Below are 20,886 nucleotides of genomic sequence, written 5' to 3'. Positions count from 1 at the left end.
ATATTAAGGATAAATGTAAAATTAGTCTTTAAAGTTGGCCTAAATAACAAATTGTAGTGTTATAAAAAATAATTTATAGATCCTCAAGGTATGCCAAAATAACCGTTCACTCTTTGAATCAATTATCGTTAAATAACTTAACAGAATCCGTAACTTTGTTACGTCATACCCAATAAAAATGCAACACATGTTATTATTAATTTTTTTGACATATATATATCAGTCAATTAAGTTAGTTGGCCTTTAACAAGCTTAATTGGATCAATGGGCTTTTCTTATAATAAGTCAATTTTAATGGGCCATTTACTTTGAAATTCTAATGGTAATTATGTTAAGGTTTTCGGCTTTGTTGTAAGTTAGTAAGGAAGTTGAGTTGAGACTAGAGTCTAGAGTTGTATAAGAGAAATGCTAAAAGAGCCAAATAAATAAATTTAGAAAATTTTTTAAACTAACGTGGCAATGGTTTATTTGTTTGACTCTCTAGCACTTTATGTTAGTTTGAAAATTTTTCTAGAGTATAAATACATTAAAGAAAATCAATGAATATTATCCCATAAAATTCTATCCGAGTTCATTTACAACATTTGCTTTTTTCCACTGCGAGTGAATATTGGCTTTTTCTATAAGGATACATATTCCACTTTCTTTTTCTAAGCAAATTGAGAAAGGGTTATATTATATGAATCAAAACACCAAAAAAACATAAAAGAGTCCTTATTGGATTTTGCCTAAAAAAAAAAAAAACGAAGAAAGGCCAACCATTGTTGCCAAATGAATTCCATCCTATTCTATTTTCCTTATTATTGGATAACTTTCTTGGATTAGGTTCAACTTATTTATAAATAATAATAATTATTTTGATTTTTTGTTGGATTATTTGATAATACTCTATACTAGCCAAATGCAGAAACCTATTGTGGCCCTTCAAGTTTCAACACCCAGAGCAGACCCAGACCCAGACCCAGATCAGAGCCTCTTTCAAAAAAGCTAGCTCCCCATTTCCGCGCCTATATGCAAATCTCCAAATACCCAAAACCCCACTCCTTTCCCTTCGAATAGAACAACAAAACCCTCTGTGCGAGTGTGTAAAGAGCGAGCAATGGAAGAAGAAGACCAACAGAAGGTCTCAGATCTGATCAAGGAGCTAGTCCTACGCTTGCTCTCCCAGAACCCCACCTCCGATTCGCACCCCATTGACCCCAACTCCCCCGATTTCCGCAACTCTCTACGCTACGCGTTTCGCATACTCTCCAGCCGAATGACGCCCTCAGTCGCGCCCGACGCCGCCGCCATCGGCGAGTCCATCAAGCGCCGCCTCGCCACTCAAGGTAAGTCCTCTGAAGCCCTCACTCTCGCTGACCTTTGCACCAAATTCGCCTCCAAAACAGGCCCTGGTAGCGTCAATAACAAGTGGGCCGTCCTATATTTACTCAAAATCATTGCCGAGGACCGAAAAGCCGCGAGGAACCAGTTGGATTCTTCGGCTTTGTTGCCCAATTTGGCGTTCAACGACGCCGATTCGGGTCACGACTCGAGGGTTTCGCGTAGTTTAGGGAGCAAAGAAAAGGGTTGGAGAAATGGGGTTTTGTTGGTCTCGAAAGACCCAGAAAATCGGCGTGAGATTGCGTTTAGGGAGTTCATGAACTTGGTTAAAGAAGAGAATGAGGTGTGTGAAGAGGTATTGGTGAGAGATGTGTTGTATGCTTGTCAGGGAATTGATGGAAAGTATGTCAAATTCGATAAAAATGCTGATGGATATGTTATACCGGATTTGGTTAAGGTTCCAAGAGCGACCCGGATTATTGTCCGGAAGCTTTGTGAATTGGGCTGGTTGTTTAGGAAGGTTAAAGGGTATATCTCGGAGTGTATGGATCGGTTTCCGGCTGAGGATGTGGGAACCGTTGGGCAGGCCTTTTGTGCTGCATTGCAAGACGAGCTTTCGGAGTACTATAAGTTGTTGGCAGTGCTTGAAGCACAGTCGATGAATCCTATTCCATTGGTTTCTGAGAAGGTTAGCTCGGAGAATTATCTATCATTGAGGAGATTATCGGTATGGTTTGCAGAGCCGATGGTGAAAATGAGGCTCATGGCTGTTTTGGTTGATAAGTGTAGGGTTTTGAGGGGTGGGGCAATGGCTGGGGCTATTCATTTGCACGCTCAGCATGGTGATCCGCTGGTGCACGAGTTCATGAAGCGTTTGCTCCGGCGGGTTTGCTCTCCACTTTTTGAGATGGTGAGGAGTTGGGTTTTGGAAGGGGAGTTGGAAGATATTTTTGCTGAATTTTTTGTTGTGGGTCAGCCAGTGAAAGCCGAGTCTCTTTGGAGAGATGGTTACAGGCTCCACGCTGGGATGCTTCCTTCTTTTATTTCACAATCTCTTGCTCAGCGCATTTTAAGGACTGGTAAGTCCATAAATTTTCTTCGTGTTTGTTGTGAGGATCATGGTTGGGCTGATGCTGCAACAGAAGCTGCTGCTGCCGCTGGGACCACAACAAGAAGAGGGAGCCTGGGGTATGGTGAGACCGAAGCCCTTGAGTCTTTGATCGATGGAGCAGCAAAGAGGATTGATAAGCATTTGTTGGATGTTATGTACAAGCGGTATAAGTTCAAAGAACATTGTCTTGCAATTAAGCGATATTTACTGCTTGGACAAGGGGATTTTGTTCAGTATCTAATGGATATTGTTGGGCCAGAGCTCTCAGAGCCTGCTAACACCATTAGTACTTTTAAACTAGCTGGCTTGCTGGAAACTGCAATCCGGTCTTCTAATGCTCAATATGATGATCCTGACATACTGGATCGTTTGAGGGTTAAGATGATGCCACATGGAACAGGAGATAGAGGCTGGGATGTATTCTCATTGGAATATGATGCAAGAGTTCCACTGGATACCGTGTTTACGGAGTCTGTTATGGCAAGGTATTTAAAAATTTTTAATTTCCTGTGGAAGCTTAGGCGGGTGGAGCATGCACTTATTGGTGCCTGGAAGACGATGAAACCAAATTGTATTACTTCTCATTCCTTTACTAAGCTGCAACGTGCAGTTAAGTTGCAGTTGCTTTCATCATTGAGGCGATGCCAGGTTCTTTGGGATGACATGAATCATTTTGTTACAAACTTGCAGTATTATATAATGTTTGAAGTCTTGGAGGTGTCATGGTCAAATTTTTCAAGTGAAATGGAAGTAGCAAAGGATCTTGATGATCTACTTGCTGCACACGAGAAGTATCTCCATTCAATTATTGAGAAATCCCTCCTTGGAGAACGTTCCCAGACCCTTTGCAAGTCACTCTTTGTCTTGTTTGATCTTATATTGCGATTCCGAAGTCATGCTGATCGATTATATGAAGGGATTTATGAGTTGCAAGCAAGGTATTGTTTTTTCTGCATTATCATTCTTATATTTGTGGCTAAAATAATGTTTACTATTTTAAGAATTTCATCTGGCTAAGCTAGTATATATGGGATCGCATGTTTGCCGCAGAACTATGGAATCCTCTTTACCCTCTCGAGACAAGAGGAAATCACAGAGGCAATTAAGTGATAAAGTGTCAGAGCCTGGGTCCTGGATAGGTGATGGCAGGAAAGCCCTCACACAACGTGCTGGTGAATTATTTCGAAATATGGGACAAGATTTGGATGCAATAGCAAAGGAATATTCATCACTGCTTGAGGGCTTCCTTTCTCAGTTGCCTGTGCAGCAACATGTCGATCTGAAGTTCCTTTTGTTCCGGCTTGACTTCACTGAATTTTATAGCCGGTCTAGTCCTAGTTTATAGGAAAGAGGTCAACACATTGTTCAAGGAAATTTTCTACAATGAACGCATGAAGAAAGTTCTTCAATTTGCAATTTCCCCTGGCCATGTGACTGAACAATCATGCAGGGGCGGCTAACCTCAGGACGTACCAGTTCATATCTAGTTGCTTGAACTTAGGTATGGGAACTCTTAGCTCCCTTTCATTTTTGTAATTGTGTAAAGGTTCAAAATATCTTTTGGGGTTCTGATGCAGGTATATTTTAATTTTCAGATGGTGGTTGCTTTTTTTCTGATGGCTTGTGTGGAAGGTAAATTGACTTGAAGGTATATATCAGGGTGTGAAATGTGGTAGTGTACACGTTTTGTATTTGATATCGGGGTGATTTGCTTTTGGTGATTTCTTGCGGCTTCTGCAAGCTGTGCATCCAGAGCTGGGACACTTGTACCATAAAATTTCTATTGGCTGAATGATAAGCAATGTGTGGCTGTGTGGCTCTCAATTGTTTTGTATCTTCCTTTACTTCTTGTGGCTGTGTGGCTCTCAATTGTTTTGCATCTTCCTTTACTTCTTCGTTTCAATTACTCTCTCTTCTTGGTCCTTTAGATTGTTGTGTTGTGGCATAGAAACAAACCATGGCTTTTTCATAACCTTTGTGCTTGCCATGTGATGCTGTATATGTTCTCATCGTGGAGGTGGATCTTTGGAGTTCTCATTATATGAAGAAATTGACAATTAGTGCAGTTTATAAGTGTGTGCCTGTTAAATGGTATTAAGGGAGGGGATTACAATTTTATTTGGAGCCAAGTGGATGGTATTGCAGAGTGGAAGAGATGTGTTATTGCTTTGTATATTTAACTTTATGCTTTATAGAGTAATTACCTTGGCCTCGCCATGAGAACTTGGGGATGGAAATAGGGCCTCTGTTCATGCTGTTGAGGGTATTTCTTTTTTCTTGTAGATACTGTTGGTCAAGGCCTGGCTAGTTAAGTTCTCTCATATATGTTTATATGGAACCAGTGTGGCTTGGAGAATGCTAGCAAATTTAACAAGAAATATATTGATAGAATGGTCTTTAAAGATCAACTTGGCCACGCCAGTTGGTCAAAATTGGAAACAGGTTCTGCTGTCTTTAATTTTTTCCACAGACTGAGAATGCTAGTATATTTTAACTCATTCTAATTTCTTAGGTACTCATCTGAACTGCATATATTACGTACCGGCTAGAACTGCAGCCCATTTCTACCTGGTTAGTTTGCTTCATGAGTAATGTTATACGACTATCATATAATTAAAATGATGTGGCAGTAAAAATCAGCTTTTGGATCAATAAAAGCCTGTAAAAAGAAAAATAGAGGGCTAATTTTTACAGTCATGCAATTTTAGTTGTATGACAGTCGTATAGTAGTGTATTAAATATCATTTCTTTTACTTTATAACTCAACTTTTACCTATCTTGAAGTATTCTCACATTGGTATTCAGATTGCTCGTTTGTTTCTTTTCGGAAACGTATGTTTGACGATTTTTACCTTTATTTGAAGCATGTGTATGTTCATGTTAGTCTTGAATGGAGTTATCCAAAACAGAGATTGGGATTGATATGATGCCAGTAGATACGTTTCTATGGGAACAAAGAAAGTAGAAGGGATTTTGCGACATTGTTGGGGGTCATTAGATCACCCACATCACTAAAATCTGAATTGTTGGGTTCTGAGATCAAGTGGTTGTATTTGCTTTTAGCTTCATTCTATAATGGCTTCTCATTCTGCGAGGAACCCATGTGTAAAACTTGTTCATCTTAAACAAAATTGTTCACTGGAGTTCTTGCAAAATGGGGATGAATATTTTTTTTCTTTTTCGAATTAATTTAACTCTTGAAAACTCGATAGATATGAAACTTTGAATATGTAGAGATGTTTTCTTTATTCCTAATAAGATGACACAGTAACAGATCGCTTCCGAATCGGAATGGATTGATGCATATGGCAAAACAGTATGCAGCTTATCTACAACAGGAAATTTCATGCAGAGTCTCAAATAAATAGATGAATGAAAGTAAATTCAAATTTAATGGCCGAAAATAAGATCAAATCAGTCAGTCAATTTATACTTCTTCCTGTGAATGGCCGAAATTGTTGTTCCTCTTTCTTAGGTGCTTCTCCTTGAACATCATCCTTTGAAACCTTCTTCATTGGCTGGATTTCACGGGAACCAAACACTAGTTTTCCTTCAAGTCTGTGCGAACCTAAATTTGGTCGAGCTGCCATTGTATCTGCAGGATCCAATGCTTGCTGTTTCAGGAAAGAAGATAATTCTGGTTCTGCTGAACTTTCCCCATCGACCCGCCTCGCCAACCCCTGGAATGGTATGAACTTCCCTTTCTGTTTCTGATCTTTGACCGGAGCTGCATTCTTTGGTGCTGGTTTTTCGGGTTCTTTGTAATCTAGTGGAGGAGCAAACTCCACCTCACAATCTGTATCAATAATATTTATAGCAGCAGAAGGCTTGGTCTCTACTATATTGACGTAAAACTTCTTGCTGTTATGGTTGATCATGATATTATCTCCAGTTGTCAGGCAAGAGAAGTTCCTCAGTATATCTTCCAGCAAATCCTTGATGTTGGAGATGTGAATGAAATCTGTGGTGTGAGGCTGCAACTTCATGTGAGTTCCTTTTTCAAGGCTCACATTCTTCACAATCAGACGGTCACCCTCTTGCAGCTGTATGTTCTCCATCATCCAACCTGGTAAGAAGACGGCGTCCTCCTCGCCGGTGAACTCCAAGACCCCACAGTGAGAAACTCGCCCGGAAGATTCGTTTCGGATTTCAAACCGCGTAGGGTACTGGATTTCGAGACCGAGGAGATGCATGAGAGCTGAAGTTGGCATTATGATTTTGTCGCCATTTTCGGGGAGAGACTTTTCAATCTGAGAGAGACAATGATAAATCTGTTCAAAGGAGTCGGGGGATGCACCATCATCATCTCTTTGATCAGATGTTTCATAAGATTGATCAGAGATGCTTTCATTGGATTCATTGGAAGAGTATTCATCAGATGCTTGGGAAGACTGGTCAGAGACATCGTTGCTGTTTTCTTCGGATTCAGTGGAAGAGTTATCAGAGAAATCCCTGCCTTCGTTGTTTGGATGAAGGAAATCATTGGTTTCATCATGTTCTCCACTCTCTGCTCTTTTTTCATCATACCTTTGAGAAATCAGTTCCTCAAAGACTTCTCTTAGGAACTTTTCGTCATGTCCATCGAATATGATATGCCCTCCAAGAGTCGGAGCTTCTTGAGATCTCTGCTCCATGAAGATTGGTCAGACCTACTACTCAAGAAACACTAGGGCTTTTATTGTGTTATCATGATTGGTTTAGAAGTCTCTTAGCTAACAAGAGCAAAGATAAAAACAACCTAGGATATCGGCACCTACTTCTTTCAAAAAAATTTAAAACAAATTATAAAAGATTCTTTAATCGCAGAAATCGTTTATCCACAATAAATTGAATCTCATATCAAAAATAAATTTTATAAGAACTTGGTACAAATCAAGTCTTTTGTGCCATCCATTAAGAGGATGACACATCAGCTTGAAATAACAAAATTGGGACACCAAATCTTTGTCTTTCTATTTTGATTTCTTATTTATTTCATGGTTTTTTTGAATTTTGTAGATAAGGGATGGAGTGTTTTCACAATATTTACTTTTGTTGTTCTATGCTAATGTATTATCCTCTCAATGAAAGGCATGAAGTACTTGATTTGTGCCAAGTCCTTCTAGAAGTTATTCTCTAAAACAAATATGTATACCCAATCCAGAACAAAAAAGGGGTATAGCTACATCTTTCTTTTCTTTAAATATTACATATTTTCATATTTTACATTCTCATGAGATGAGGTTTCTTTCCCACTCCATTTTGGAGTTGCAGTGATGGACAATTAGATCGGGGCGACCTCAGGGTGTTTTTGGGAGAACTTATCCAAGGGGTATCCGCAATGGCAAATCTCCATAAAGCATTGACATGCTCAGGCAAAGCATATTCAATACCAACACGTGGACCTATCAGTATCTTTTCAGGCTCTGGACCATCCAAGAGTTCTAAACCACCTGCACCACACCCTTTATTCGTTTCAGAATTACATAAAGTCTTTTAATCAAGTTCAAAGTTCAAAAGGTACAATCAGAGATAAGGATACTCTCTATTCATAGTCAAAGTTAATATATTTAACGGTATACATGATTCTATATTATTTAAATTTTTAAAAGACGTGCTAATATTGATTTCAGATGGACCTTTAGATGTACCAAATTTAAATCATGAACATGAAATGAAGATTCAATTCGGTACAATCGGTGAGCTTCAGAGCTTACCAGGAGCATAGAGGCAATGGTTAGACCATTCTGTTGACAGACCCAGAGCTTGACCAATCTAAAATGGGGAAATATAGATATTAAGAAATTGAATACCCAGAATCCGATAAAGCAGCATATAAAGTCATCAAAACTAACTCAGTGACCTTCAAGAACATGTCGTCCATCCATAATCAGTTTTTCCAGTATGTCATGGCAGCCAAACAACTTTCAAAAATGTAGTTATGTTACTTTGCAATTTCTATATAAACTCAAACTTCCTAGTACAGCCTCTAATGTTACGAAGAGCAAGGCATTACTGACAGCTATTACTATGGCTCCAGACTCATTCAACCAGTAAAAGAGAGAAACTTCCAAATGCTCATCATATTATGGATAACAATTATATACATTGATAATCATATTTGTCAATCTCGGCTACAAATCTGAGGGTAACTTCAGCAGTTGGACCTGCTTAAATTATATAATCCATTCAGTTTAAATAAGATGGTGAAACTAATATTTGAGAAGTTCCAAGCAAAAGGGCCAGAACCACTTGATTAACAAAAGTAAAAAGCAAAAAGAAGCTTATAAACATCCTAATCCCGCCTTCTTTGATGGCAATTTTTGGTCTACAACACAGCTACTCAATGGCAATGCGAATACAGAGATCAGTGTTAACATTACACTTCTTTTGTTCAACACTGTAATTCTCTCTTCTTCTTCTTTTTGTAAGTGAACATTGTAATTTTTCTGATTTGACTCACACAACCCCTCTGTCATGGATCGCTTGAAATTTCTAGGTTTTATTTTTATTGTATTTTTTTGGGTGTCCCATAAAAGTTTCATGGTTCTGTTATATCAATGCTACTAAACACTAGTGTCAATTTTAATACATGTTGTAAATGAAATTACTTTCCTCAGTTGCATTTCTCAGTGAAACTCTCCAGCCTTTTGCCCCTTCTATATCAGAAAAACATTTGGCAATTTCATTACTCATTAGAGATGATCGTGTCAGACACATAACTAAAAGCATTGATTAAACACATCATATTTACTGAAAGCCAGTATTATAGAAGGAATTGCATATAAGAAAAGTTAATAATTAGAATAGCTACTTACAATCACATTATATTCATCTGAAAATTGTAGTGTTCCAATTCAAAGAATTTCTCTAATTAATAAGGCACATTTTCTACCAATAATCAGGCAGATTTAATTACAGATTCCATACGCATTTAATGCCAAATATATGTAGTCACAGATATATGTATTCACAGATTTTCACATATATTGACTTAACAGTACTCCACTGACTGATCCACAGCAAAGATTAGCCTTTATTTCAAACTTGTGACCTGTTAAATAAAATATACAAAAAAAAAAAAAAAAAACTGACCTTTCCAGGTCCAGTAAGAAGAACAGGCTTGTCAGTTTTCTGACCTCGACGGTGCTGAATGGTGTCCAATCCTATGATGTTATTAATGATGATAAAGATGCCCTTTTAGAAATAGTAGCAAGATCTTTTTACAAAAAAAGATAGACTACATAAGGATAGAACAAAGGTTCCTTGTCCTTGTGCAAGTTTATGCAATGTACATCCAAGGAACAAAAGGGAGAAGAAAAATTAATAAGCAAAAAGTTAGTTAACAGCTGAAATCCAAGTAACAAGGATATTAATAATTGTTTTGTTTTCTCCTCTACAATTCTAAAATCTCCATATTGTTGCAAAGTGTTGCTGCACAAGTCTCATTCCAAAAGTTGAAGCTTCAATTAGGATTCAGGTAGTAACATTCTTTCCTCCCATGTAAATTTTATTCGGAAAAGCACCACCACAGATAAATTTGGTTACTTTCTACAGTAAGTGAACTAGGCTTTTAAGTAGCCAACCCAACTCTTCAAATAATCTCTCTTTTAATGTATTTCTTTATCGAAATAGTATGGAAACTAACTAAAAGATTTGGATAATCATCTCCACGAAATCGGGGTGCATATTTGTGAGTATTTGATCAATTACTGTCAGAGTTTCACATGTGATGAAATCTCACATTGAGTAATAACAACAAAAGTATGTGGTTAATATAACATTCTTAACCCAAACCTGTAGACTTAAAACTTTTGGATTGAATTGGTGTCCCGACATTCATATCATCTTCTCACTTAAGAGTTCCCCAAATTTTGTTTCATTGCCTAACAAGTGATATCCAAACCAGGGTTCATGTTGGAGTTATGTAGGGTTCTTGATCTTCTTACCCAGTCGACAACTCCCCAAGGTGTCTGAATACCTAACAATTTCCAAATTGGATTGGTGGGTTGTAAATTTGTCTTAAGGGTGACCAAAGGAGGGCATGATATTTGCCTGCCATAGACGCAATCGACTAAAAATGTATAAATAATAGCGGTGATAGAATAGGATGATTACAAGTTAGAACAACACAAGCTTAAACCTAGCCAATGATAATAAAGCTACAAGAAGCATAGCTTTGAAAATGATTACCACTTATGGGAGCACAAGATCGTATTAAGACAGCAGCCCCAACTCCTTCCTTGTCAGCCACAACATTCAGCATTGTATGGAGACCATAGCACAGATACACATATGCATGCCCTCCTCTTCCAAACTACAATTTACAAGAATTACATAAAGGAAAAAAGAAAACGAGCTTGAAATTTTTAGTCAATGCAGAATGCTCTGGGAAGCGTGTTCTTACAACTGGGGCTGTTCTCGCTGTAATTCCAAATCGACCGTGACATGCCGAATCGTTTGGTCTGTAAGCTTCGACCTGCCATGTACTAACGAATGTATATTACGTTGTATCGAAACATTGCTTCAATTTTCAGGAAGAAAGACAAAATGGTATGACAGAGTGAGTTTTCCAACGTTTTCTCGGGAAACAAACGGAAGTCAAGGAAAGAAAATTACCTCGGTAATCCGAAGAACAACGTCGTCCCTCCTAAGATGCTTGCCGAGCAGACGCGGCGCGAGATCGAGAGCGTCGATCAGACAGAACTCGGGAGACAGGATTGTCATTCTGTCAAATGAGAGGTCTGGGATTGGAAACGAGTTCGATTTGGGTTTGGGTTTGACCCGAAAACTCAGTGTTTTGGAGCGGTGACTCGGCCGGGTTTCATGGTCGACGACGTCGTCCTCGGCTTCGCTCGTCGAAATCGGTCGCTTGTGTTTCGCCACTCGTTTGAAACGCTGCGTTTTGTTCATTTCGTGGCCGTGGAAGCCAAAGGGGAGCTGTTGAAGAAAGAGAGGAGTGGTCTGGGCACTTGGTCTGATCGGGGATTTTGGCGGGGATTTTGTTTATAGATGGTATCTAATGTCATAGTCACCTAACACTATACCTCAGGGGTGTCAAAAATTACCGAAAAATTAGAATCGAAAAACCGGAAAACCGAAAATTGAAAAACTGGGGTCCCGGTTTCGGTTTCGGTTTGAAAAATCCAAAAATTAGGTACTCTAGTTCTGGTACCCGATTTTTACCAGGAATATCGGAACCGAGTGTTCATTTTATATATATATTTTACACTTAAGTTTAGGTTTAGGGTATTTTAAAAAATTAAATTTTTATTTCTAAGGCACAAATAGGCAAAAACATTGATTTTTTAGGTTTATTTTTTAATTATTTGGAACAATCATAACAAAGCCTCTTTAATTTAGACAAAGAGACTAATAGATTTTGTAAAAAAATGGGTCAACTTATGAAAAAAAAAAAAAAAAAAAAAAGGCTTATTTTAGGCCCAATACCTAAAATAAGCCTAAAAACTAATTTTTTAAAAAAACTGATTACCGGACCGGGGTCCCAGTTCCAGTTCCAGTTTCTCAAAACTGAGAACTGGGGTACCCCGGTTCCGATTTCCAATTTTGGCCAAAAGCCGAGAAATCAGACTGGGTTAACACCCCTACTATACCTCGTTTGTTTGACAATGCATTTTGGGATAATGTTTTAGATTTGAACTAATTTGATCTAATTTTATGTGTATATCAAGTCTTTCTCAACCAAAAAGTCAAAAACACCATCTAATCAATGTGCCACATAAATTACATAATATCAATTGCCACTTTTTTTTCTTTTTTTTTTTAATCAATGCAGGGAGGGGAAAAAGGGAATCAATTGCAACGTTAGTTTGTAAATGATTGTAATAAAAAAATGAGAATTGCTACACTTACGAAAGCTTTTACAAATAAATCCTTACAAACTAACGTGGAAAGGAAAGAGACAAAAAAATTGAGATCAGCTGCCTGTGAGAGACCCAAGTTGGACGACCCAGACCGTGCACTGTAGGTCTAGTTCAAACCCAGGCGTGGGTCTGGCCTACACCCAGCGGCGGGTCTAGCCAGGACCCCAATTCCAGCACCTTAATAAAAATATAATTAATGATTTTTAAAGATAGTCATGAATATTAAGTTTCTCACATTACTTAGTTATTCGATAAAATTGAAATTTATGAGATATTCTAAGAAAGTTCCAAATCGAAATTTATGAACTTTATGTTGAAATCAAAGGTGGATGTGAGGGTGAGAAATGGTGAGTGGGAGAGTGAAATTGTGAAGTGGAATATATAGGTTGGGAAGAAAGGGGCCGAAGGGAGAGCATGGCGTAGAGCTTTGGAGAGAGGGCTCCAAAGCTTCCTCTTCAACATTCCATGGGAGAGCTTAACCAAATATATGATATGCGAAACAGTGAAAACTGTTTTTTACAATGAAAACAGACACTTTGAATGCATGTGAAAACACGACAACGTTTTGTTTCTTCTATAGCACTAGCCTTTTTCTTTTAAACAAAATTTGCTACAAATATGCAAAAGATAAAAAAATGTGGATAAGGAAACCATATGGTTGGTCCGGACCGACAATAGGCTACTTGCCAAATAAATAAAGTCATCACCAGATCTGTCGACTTTTGAGCCTCGAGGAACTAAAAACACTTTGATGCTTTAATTAGCATGCTTTTCGGATTGAAATAAAGTGATAGGACAATTTTCTTTTATTTTTTTTGCACTTGATGCAATATCATCTTTAATAATATCTGTTGTAACTAGTCTCTATAGTTGCTCCTCGTTTTATGTGGCGGGAGAGATTGAATCTTAGCTAAAATATCAAAATCGAAAGATCTTGGGAGCGTTTGTCTCTTTATATGAGATTTTGGTGGATGTAGTTATTACTTATTATTGATCAGGTCATTGATTTGAGTGAAACCCATGATAGATATCCAACACTACTTTACAATTGGGCTCATGTGGCTGTGCTCATATAAGCTCTTGAATTTTATTATTATTATTTTTTAATTTAATTTTTTAATAAAAGCTGATGATCTGAAGGTTGAAGGATACTGTCACATCAATCCAATGATATATAGATGAGATATGAAATAAGTATGTAACATTACTCTAAATTAAATTCTAGGGGTGAAAAAGCGGTTACGGTTAACGGTTATTGGCTATAACCGATAAGCGTAACTACCTAGGCGGTTTGTAAAATCCACTAACTGCTTATGTGATTAACCGGCGGTTAACTGTTAATAACCTTAATAGCAGCTAACCGTTTTTTAAAGAAAAAAATTCTAAAATAAAAAAGTGAATTAAAAAAAAAAAAAAAAACCCAAAACTACGTCGTTTTTATGGTAATATGATAACACCTTACTACATACGACATCATTTTTAGATTTTTATATATTTAAACACAAAAACGATGTCATTTCATATATATAAAGACAGTTAGTGGTTAATTGTTTGCAGTTAGCGGTTTTTTCAAAACCTAAAACTGTTAACCGTAACCGCCTAGGCGGTTAACGATTTTTTTCAACCGTTCAAAAGTGGTTAGCGGTTAACGGTTAGTGTGGTTAGCGGGCGATTAATAGCCGCTTACCTTTTTACCCCTATTAAATTCTTTATTTTAATTTAATGGGTTGAATACTACCCTTTATGAAGCTAAAGTCACATGCTAGTAAGGCTTAAAGCCTTAAACCATAGCCTGCTGTTTCAAAATGGAGTTAGGCCATCCCCATGAATGGTCATAAACAAGGCCAACTCTCAAGCCCACCGGAAAAAAGGCCCAGAATCGAAAGGCACAACGAGAGTATCTCTATCTTCAATCTTTTGTTTCTCAACTTCCCTACCCGGCCTGCCTTCCCAGCTAAATCCTGCTAACCGCAATCTCCAAAAGCAGCGGTGTTCTTTAACGTCTATAGACTCCAGAGCCTTCCAAATTCTTTCTCCAACTCAATTGCTCAATGTTCTAGACCCTTCCAAGCTCGGAACCCTCCAGACAATTTCCAACCCCCTCTATTTTTCTCCTCCACTTTCCCTCACTCTCCCACCTCTCTCTCTCTCTCTCTCAGCGTTTGCTTATCTTTTTGTTCCTTGTTTTTGGGGCTCTGTAGCATTGGGCAATGGCCAAGTACGGCGAGGGCGACAAGAGATGGATCGTGGAGGACAGACCTGACGGCGCCAACGTCCACAACTGGCACTGGGCCGAGACAGACTGCATCGAATGGTCAAGAAACCTCTTGACCAAGCTCCTCTCGGATCTCACCGTCCTCGACGGCGAGGGGGACCTCTACATCAAGACCAAGAAGGTCGACAAGGTCGAGGGCGAGGCCTACGTCAACGTGCGCAAGGGGAAGATCATCCCCGGCTACGAGATCAGCCTTACGCTCGCCTGGGAAGGCGAGGCCAAGGACGCCGACGGCAAGTCCTTGCTCAAGGCCGATGGGTTTGTCGAGATCCCCTACATCGCCGACGAGAACGCTGACGAGGACCCGGACCTGAGGGTCTCGGTCAAGGACGAGGGACCCATTGGGAAGAGGCTCAAGGAGGCCATGCTGGCCAAAGGGAAGCCCTTGATTTTGGAGAAGGTCAGGGTCTACGTGGAGAGCATGGCTAAAGGTGGGCCTGCCAAGGAAGATTTGGAGGTCAAGAAGGTCGCGCCCAAGGCTCAGCCCGCGGATTCTCCGGCGGCGGCGACCACGGCGAAGCCAAAGGAGCCGGTGGTGGAGAAGAAGAAGGAGGCGAAGAAGAAGGGGTTCAAGACGATAACTTTGACGGAGAAGTTTAGCTGTAGAGCGGGGGCTCTGTATGAGATTCTGATGGATGAGAATCGGTGGAAGGGTTTTACGCAGAGCAATGCGAGGATTAGCAAAGAGGTGGGTGGGGAGTTTAGTATCTTTGATGGGTCGGTGACTGGGACCAATGTGGAGTTGCAGGATGGGAAATTGATTGTGCAGAAGTGGAGGTTCGGGAACTGGGCCGATGGCATTCATTCCACGGTGAGTTTTCGTTTGATTAGGTTATGACTGATTGATGAGAATTGGTTTAGTGACTGGGTTTTTGATGAATGTTGCAGGTGAGACTCGCTTTGGATGAGCCGGAACCTGGGCTTACCGTTGTCAAGCTGACGCATACCGATGTCCCTGAGGAAGACAGGTGGGGTTTGGTTTGATGGGTTCGTTTGAGTTTATCTTTCATTGGTCGGTTGTGTCGGAGGTTTATTGTTTTTCTTTTCTCTGATGGTGATCTGATTGTCTTGTGTTTTGATTTGCTTTTGTTTGCAGATATGGGAATTCGACTGTGGTGGAGAACACCGAGAGGGGATGGCGGGATCTTATTTTCAACAAGATACGGGCAGTTTTTAGTTTTGGTATATGAGATTTTTGAGATAGAATGTGGGTCAAGTGTATAATTTTAGTCGATGTCGCTCTTTTCCCAGCAATGAAATATGACTGAAAATGTTCGGATTAATTGACACATTGTTAAATGTTGTGGAATGTCTTGATTGGGTGGTTTGCGTCTAGACTGTCTTTCGAACTGAACCATCACTCCTTTTGTGTTTTCAGTATAAGAAATTCATAGTTGAACTTAGAAATTTGGTGTCAATGGGAGAGATGTGTCTTATTAAGATTATGCTTCTGGCTACTTTGGTGTTGTCCATCATGTTGTTATGTCTTGTACTGCATTCATGATATTGGAATACAGTAGTGCCTTTTTGCCACGTTTGGTAAGAGAAAACCATGAGGTTTCTGTTACATATGAATTTCTTTTGTTATTGTTGGTCATTACTATTAATGTTATTGAGCAATTCTAATATTTTGCAATCATCTTTTAATGATTTATGGTTGGTACGTAGTATGAAATTCGATTTTCATACCATGGCTTGTTGTGTTTAACAAAGAAATAAATTTTTATAGGTCTGTTAAATCCCGTTAGCTAAGGCTCTCCACCGGCAGTAAATTTTTAACTCAATCTTGAGCTTAACTTTTGATAAGAGTAAATCTTAAACTCATTCTTGAGATGAACTTTTGATGAGATTTTGGCTTTGGTGCTCGATAAATCAGAGAGATTTTGAGGAGGTTGTTCAAACAATGTGGTTGGTTTGGCCAATGGATCTATACTTGAATGGTAGATAAAGGGGGTGTTGCAAGTGTAGTACTATCTTAGTCTGATGGATGCTGGTTGAGTTGGGGATGATTGGAAAGTCTCTTGCGACTAAGAGAAGGACTTTCATTAAGCCAGCTTGTTTTTTTCCTCCTATAAAAATTTTCCAGTGAGGTTGTTGGGTTTAAGGCTTAGTTGAATGGTAATATATATTGCCTTGTGGTTTTTGGTGGTAAAATATTTTTGACAAGTAGTTTTTGGTGGTAAATATGTGTTATGAGTCTCCTTGTGGCGGTACATTGTCAATTTTAATATAGTACTTGAGATGGTAACCATGTTTAAGGCACTTGGTGTACCTTCATGCTGTAGTTTAGGTGTGTGTTCTTGGGGAAACCTTTTAGGACACTGGTGGTAACCTTTTGTGTTTGAAAATTTCTGACTGCAAGGCTGCTTCACTGGTTGGGATATGATTGATGTTTGTTTATTCTGTGGTTTTTTTCTTCTTGTGGGGGAGGGGGAGGGGGAGGAAGAGAGAGGGAAAGGGAGATCGAATGCTTAAAATCTTCAGTGTTGTTTATCTTTTATGGTTTCCATCATGCATTTGTCCTGGATGGTTTGTGTTCCAATTGGGGGAAAGTTTTGAGGGCACTGTTTAGGCAAAGCTTCACCTAGTATTAGAAGCTTGAACATTTGAGAGATATGGTTTTGAGATCAAGTGGAGGCAGGATATGTAAAATGTAATTTATGCAGGACGATTATGTAAAAGACATAATCATATCTATTGAAGGTGATATGATTATTATGCATATTCATGGATTATACTACCATATCTTATGCATCCAAACTTGTTAGGGTGTAGTTTATTAAGACTTGGGGAGAGGTTGTTAAAGAGAAATCTATGACATGAATCAAATAGTGGTTATTAAACAAAGCCCAAGCAACTGGGCAAGAAGGTTGGGACAAATAGGTGTAGGGTTTGTTTGCTTTCTCTGGAAAGACACAGGTGGGACTGGTTGGAAGTTGAAACAATGAGAAAATTCATCTATACTGTAATGTGCAACAAAGACTAATGACTTTCACCCCTAAGGTGCCTTGTTATGTGTGTTGATATAGAGTGACAAGAGTTCTATGAACACGATTGCTACCTTTTTATTGCATTTAGATAATAATAAGTCTCCCATTATTGATGCTATTTGAACTAAATGTAAAAGAAAGTGTTTTGAGTGATTACCTAGCTATTAGAACACGAATTTCATTGAAATCGTGGTACATTTCTGCTCTCTAGGCATCCATGGATATTTGAGGTGACTAATTATGAGTGTGTGAATGAGGAAAAGGTGAACACACATTGTGTTCAATAATGCTATGGCCTATGAGTGCTTTATGTTATATTACTCAGTGGAGCACTTGAGTTGAGTATAAAGAGAAATTTATTTCAAAAGGTGTATGAATGAAATCATTAACAATAAACCCAAAATTACTCAAAACAATTAGTCCTTGAAGGGCTTTTGAGAAAGTGAGGGGGGTCTCTTTGATTTATTGATGCAGCATTCGCTTGCTTTTAGAGTGGAGTTATAAAAGATTATTCTCAACAACGATGAGAATCATGCCGTTGAGATACTCTTCGTGGCCCCCCCATATGCACTTTTTTTTTTTTTTTTTTAATTAATATGAGATTTCCATTGCATATCATGGTGTGAACACAGAAAAGTTCCAAACTAGTGCTAATTACAAGGAAAATCCAAAAGAAATAAAATGGAAAATGAAAAATGGAGGGGGAGCTCTGCGGGAGGAGGAGAGAGGAGACGGAGCTCTTCCCTCCTCTCCAACTCCAAGTACTCACAGCCGAGTCCTTCTATCTGGCTGTCAAGAGTCAGACAAATGTTTGCCAAAGTTTGACGTGGCTTTATTAAAAAAAAAAAAATTGTAGAAATCTCTCTCTTCCCCCATTTGGTTTTTTTTTTTTTTTTTTTTAGTTAAATTTCTATGAGTTAATATTTAGTTTCTAATGCTTTAAAACTTAATTTTGAATTCAAAATTAAAACCTAGGGGTAGAAAGTTAACCCTTTAGGGATGGTATCACCCTAAAGGGATTCAATCATCCTAAATTTGGAGCTAATGACTCAAATTTGGTGCTAATATCTCAAATTTGGATTCTCCTATAATGTTTCTCTTCTTTAATTAAAAAAATATTATAAATGTATGACGCCCGTAAATCTCTACTCCTCACAGCCACAGGAAGAAATTCACTAATTACAACCCATATGCACTTGTTTAGGTACTTCATTTGACTTACTTTGCATTGGTGGATGAAAGTGACTCTTATTGCCTTTGCCATCGCCACGAGCAGAGCAGAGGCGGCGCCATGCATCTCTACCATTTCTACTGAACTGAGAAAAAGGGTACACAAATTCTTTAAAGAGAGTGCCATTCATTGGCAGCAAATTGCAAGAGCCACGATGTCTTTGTAGGAAATGCTCGAGAAAGGGGTAATTTAAACCCAAAAAATCTTCTATTCAGCCTCGGCGGGGATTTCAACAGGAAAACAGTAAAACAGTAAAACGAAAAAAACAAAATTGAAATCGTCGCCTGAGAGATTCGAACTCTCGCGGGGAAACCCCATGTACTTAGCAGGCACACGCCTTAACCACTCGGCCAAAGCGACGTTGTTATAATCTTTCTGTTTTCAAACATTTTGGATACTTTATAAATGGCTGTACACTTGCCTTTGTAGCTAAAAATACAGTTAATTACGGCGAGAGGGGCCTCTACATCAAGACCAAGAAGGTCGACAAGGTCGAGGGCGAGGCCTACGTCAACGTGCGCAAGGGGAAGATCATCCCCGGCTACGAGATCAGCCTTACGCTCGCCTGGGAAGGCGAGGCCAAGGACGCCGACGGCAAGTCCTTGCTCAAGGCCGATGGGCTTGTCGAGATCCCCTACATCGCCGACGAGAACGCTGACGAGGACCCGGACCTGAGGGTCTCGGTCAAGGACGAGGGACCCATTGGGAAGAGGCTCAAGGAGGCCATGCTGGCCAAAGGGAAGCCCTTGATTTTGGTGAAGGTCAGGGTCTACGTGGAGAGCATGGCTAAAGGTGGGCCTGCCAAGGAAGATTTGGAGATCAAGAAGGTCGCGCCCAAGGCTCAGCCCGCGGATTCTCCTGCGGCGGCGACCACGGCGAAGCCAAAGGAGCCGGTGGTGGAGAAGAAGAAGAAGGCGAAGAAGAAGGGGTTCAAGACGATAACTTTGACGGAGAAGTTTAGCTGTAGAGCGGGGTACTCTGTATGAGATTCTGATGGATGAGAATCGGTAGAAGGGTTTTACGCAGAGCAATGCGAGGATTAGCAAAGAAAAAACAGTAAAACAGTAAAACGAAAAAACAAAATTGAAATCGTCGCCTGAGAGATTCGAACTCTCGCGGGGAAACCCCATGTACTTAGCAGGCACACGCCTTAACCACTCGGCCAAAGCGACGTTGTCATGATCTCTCTGTTTTCAAACATTTTGGATACTTTATAAATGGCTGTACACTTGCCTTTGAAGCTTAAAATACAGTTAATTACGGCGGTTGATTTTTAACCTTTTGCCAAAACAAATTAAAACCATTCTAACCCCAATTATAAACAAGTTTTCTAGTTGCTACATCTCAAATTTGAAATTCCCAAAATGGTCCATAACGTGACATGGCATGCAACAATTAGTTGGCTTATCCCTCCAAAGCTCAAAATTTATGGACCAGATGAAACGAAATATTGCTCTGCTATATATATGATGTACGCATGACTGCATGATAAAAGAGCAGAAAAAAAAAAGCCTATATACAAGAAATTTGGATCATTAGACAAACTTTTGGATCATTTCTCTAACTTCATCGATCACAAGCCATGCCTTATGCCCTCCAATTACTTCTGCTTTCATCTCTCCATCTTTCCATAGCTGCAATAGATTCATACAACCTCTTTGTAACTTTTCCTTTATAAGGATCTCTCATGTCGACAAACAAGGCAAAATCTCAGATATTGGGACATACCTGAATTGTTGGCATCTTCTGAGCAAAGAGAATACAAAGAACTCACCATTAGAATCGTATAATGGACTCACAGGAATATATATATAAGATAAGGCATATAACAACACAAATAAAAGAATGCTGTGAAAATTATACATACAGAGATGTTTCCACGCTTCACTAGAGCTTGAGGTACCTTATTCACATCCACGTAATAAAATTTGCCTCTATTATAGACAGATCAAAAACAAAGAAATAATTAGTGGGAATTAGACAATAGACAACATAAACATATATATCTTAAAACAAGGAGCTGCTGATCAAACCTAATAAGCTAAATGGATCGGTCTAAATCAAGAAAAGTGAAGCAGAGAGCGAAAACTTCA

At 39.1% G+C, this 20,886-nt stretch overlaps 5 protein-coding genes, 1 long non-coding RNA gene and 2 other non-coding genes across 8 annotated transcripts; 3 read left to right on the top strand and 5 right to left on the bottom strand.

Annotated features, from left to right (window-relative positions):
* Nucleotides 1–931: 931 nt before the first annotated feature.
* Nucleotides 932–4,323, top strand: LOC132192298 (gamma-tubulin complex component 3). Its single transcript, XM_059607586.1, has 3 exons — nt 932–3,372; nt 3,485–3,935; nt 4,030–4,323. The coding sequence occupies exons 1-2, from the start codon at nt 1,100–1,102 to the stop codon at nt 3,777–3,779; spliced, it is 2,568 nt and encodes an 855-aa protein (XP_059463569.1). The 5' UTR covers nt 932–1,099; the 3' UTR covers nt 3,780–3,935; nt 4,030–4,323.
* A 1,533-nt stretch (nt 4,324–5,856) lies between these two features.
* LOC132162209 (uncharacterized) lies at nt 5,857–7,068 on the bottom strand. The gene has a single exon (XM_059572474.1). It carries the CDS (start codon nt 7,066–7,068, stop codon nt 5,857–5,859), a length of 1,212 nt encoding a protein of 403 aa, XP_059428457.1.
* Nucleotides 7,069–7,089: 21 nt separating this feature from the next.
* On the bottom strand, nt 7,090–13,319 carry LOC132162208 (DNA-3-methyladenine glycosylase). The gene is made up of 7 exons (XM_059572473.1): nt 13,282–13,319; nt 11,033–11,390; nt 10,821–10,892; nt 10,607–10,730; nt 9,509–9,579; nt 8,131–8,188; nt 7,090–7,866 (listed from the first exon to the last, which is right to left on the bottom strand). The coding sequence occupies exons 1-7, from the start codon at nt 13,317–13,319 to the stop codon at nt 7,637–7,639; spliced, it is 951 nt and encodes a 316-aa protein (XP_059428456.1). The 3' UTR covers nt 7,090–7,636.
* A 910-nt stretch (nt 13,320–14,229) lies between these two features.
* Nucleotides 14,230–16,029, top strand: LOC132191850 (uncharacterized). Its single transcript, XM_059606963.1, has 3 exons — nt 14,230–15,383; nt 15,461–15,540; nt 15,669–16,029. The coding sequence occupies exons 1-3, from the start codon at nt 14,508–14,510 to the stop codon at nt 15,760–15,762; spliced, it is 1,050 nt and encodes a 349-aa protein (XP_059462946.1). The 5' UTR covers nt 14,230–14,507; the 3' UTR covers nt 15,763–16,029.
* Nucleotides 16,030–18,257: 2,228 nt separating this feature from the next.
* On the top strand, nt 18,258–19,944 carry LOC132162207 (uncharacterized). The gene is made up of 2 exons (XM_059572472.1): nt 18,258–18,381; nt 19,223–19,944. Exons 1-2 carry the CDS (start codon nt 18,258–18,260, stop codon nt 19,777–19,779), a joined length of 681 nt encoding a protein of 226 aa, XP_059428455.1. The 3' UTR covers nt 19,780–19,944.
* TRNAS-GCU (transfer RNA serine (anticodon GCU)) lies at nt 19,072–19,153 on the bottom strand. The gene has a single exon. It is a non-coding gene; the product is annotated as a tRNA-Ser (tRNA).
* TRNAS-GCU (transfer RNA serine (anticodon GCU)) lies at nt 19,884–19,965 on the bottom strand. Its single transcript has one exon. It is a non-coding gene; the product is annotated as a tRNA-Ser (tRNA).
* Nucleotides 19,966–20,233: 268 nt separating this feature from the next.
* On the bottom strand, nt 20,234–20,872 carry LOC132191830 (uncharacterized). The gene is made up of 3 exons (XR_009441300.1): nt 20,661–20,872; nt 20,522–20,539; nt 20,234–20,427 (listed from the first exon to the last, which is right to left on the bottom strand). It is a non-coding gene; the product is annotated as an uncharacterized LOC132191830 (long non-coding RNA).
* Nucleotides 20,873–20,886: the final 14 nt, after the last annotated feature.

The sequence above is a fragment of the Corylus avellana genome, chromosome ca9 (assembly GCF_901000735.1).
Source record: "Corylus avellana chromosome ca9, CavTom2PMs-1.0".
Classification (NCBI taxonomy): Eukaryota; Viridiplantae; Streptophyta; class Magnoliopsida; order Fagales; family Betulaceae; genus Corylus; species Corylus avellana.
Note: the sequence above shows the minus strand (reverse complement) of the source record. Positions and strands in the feature narration are given on the sequence as shown.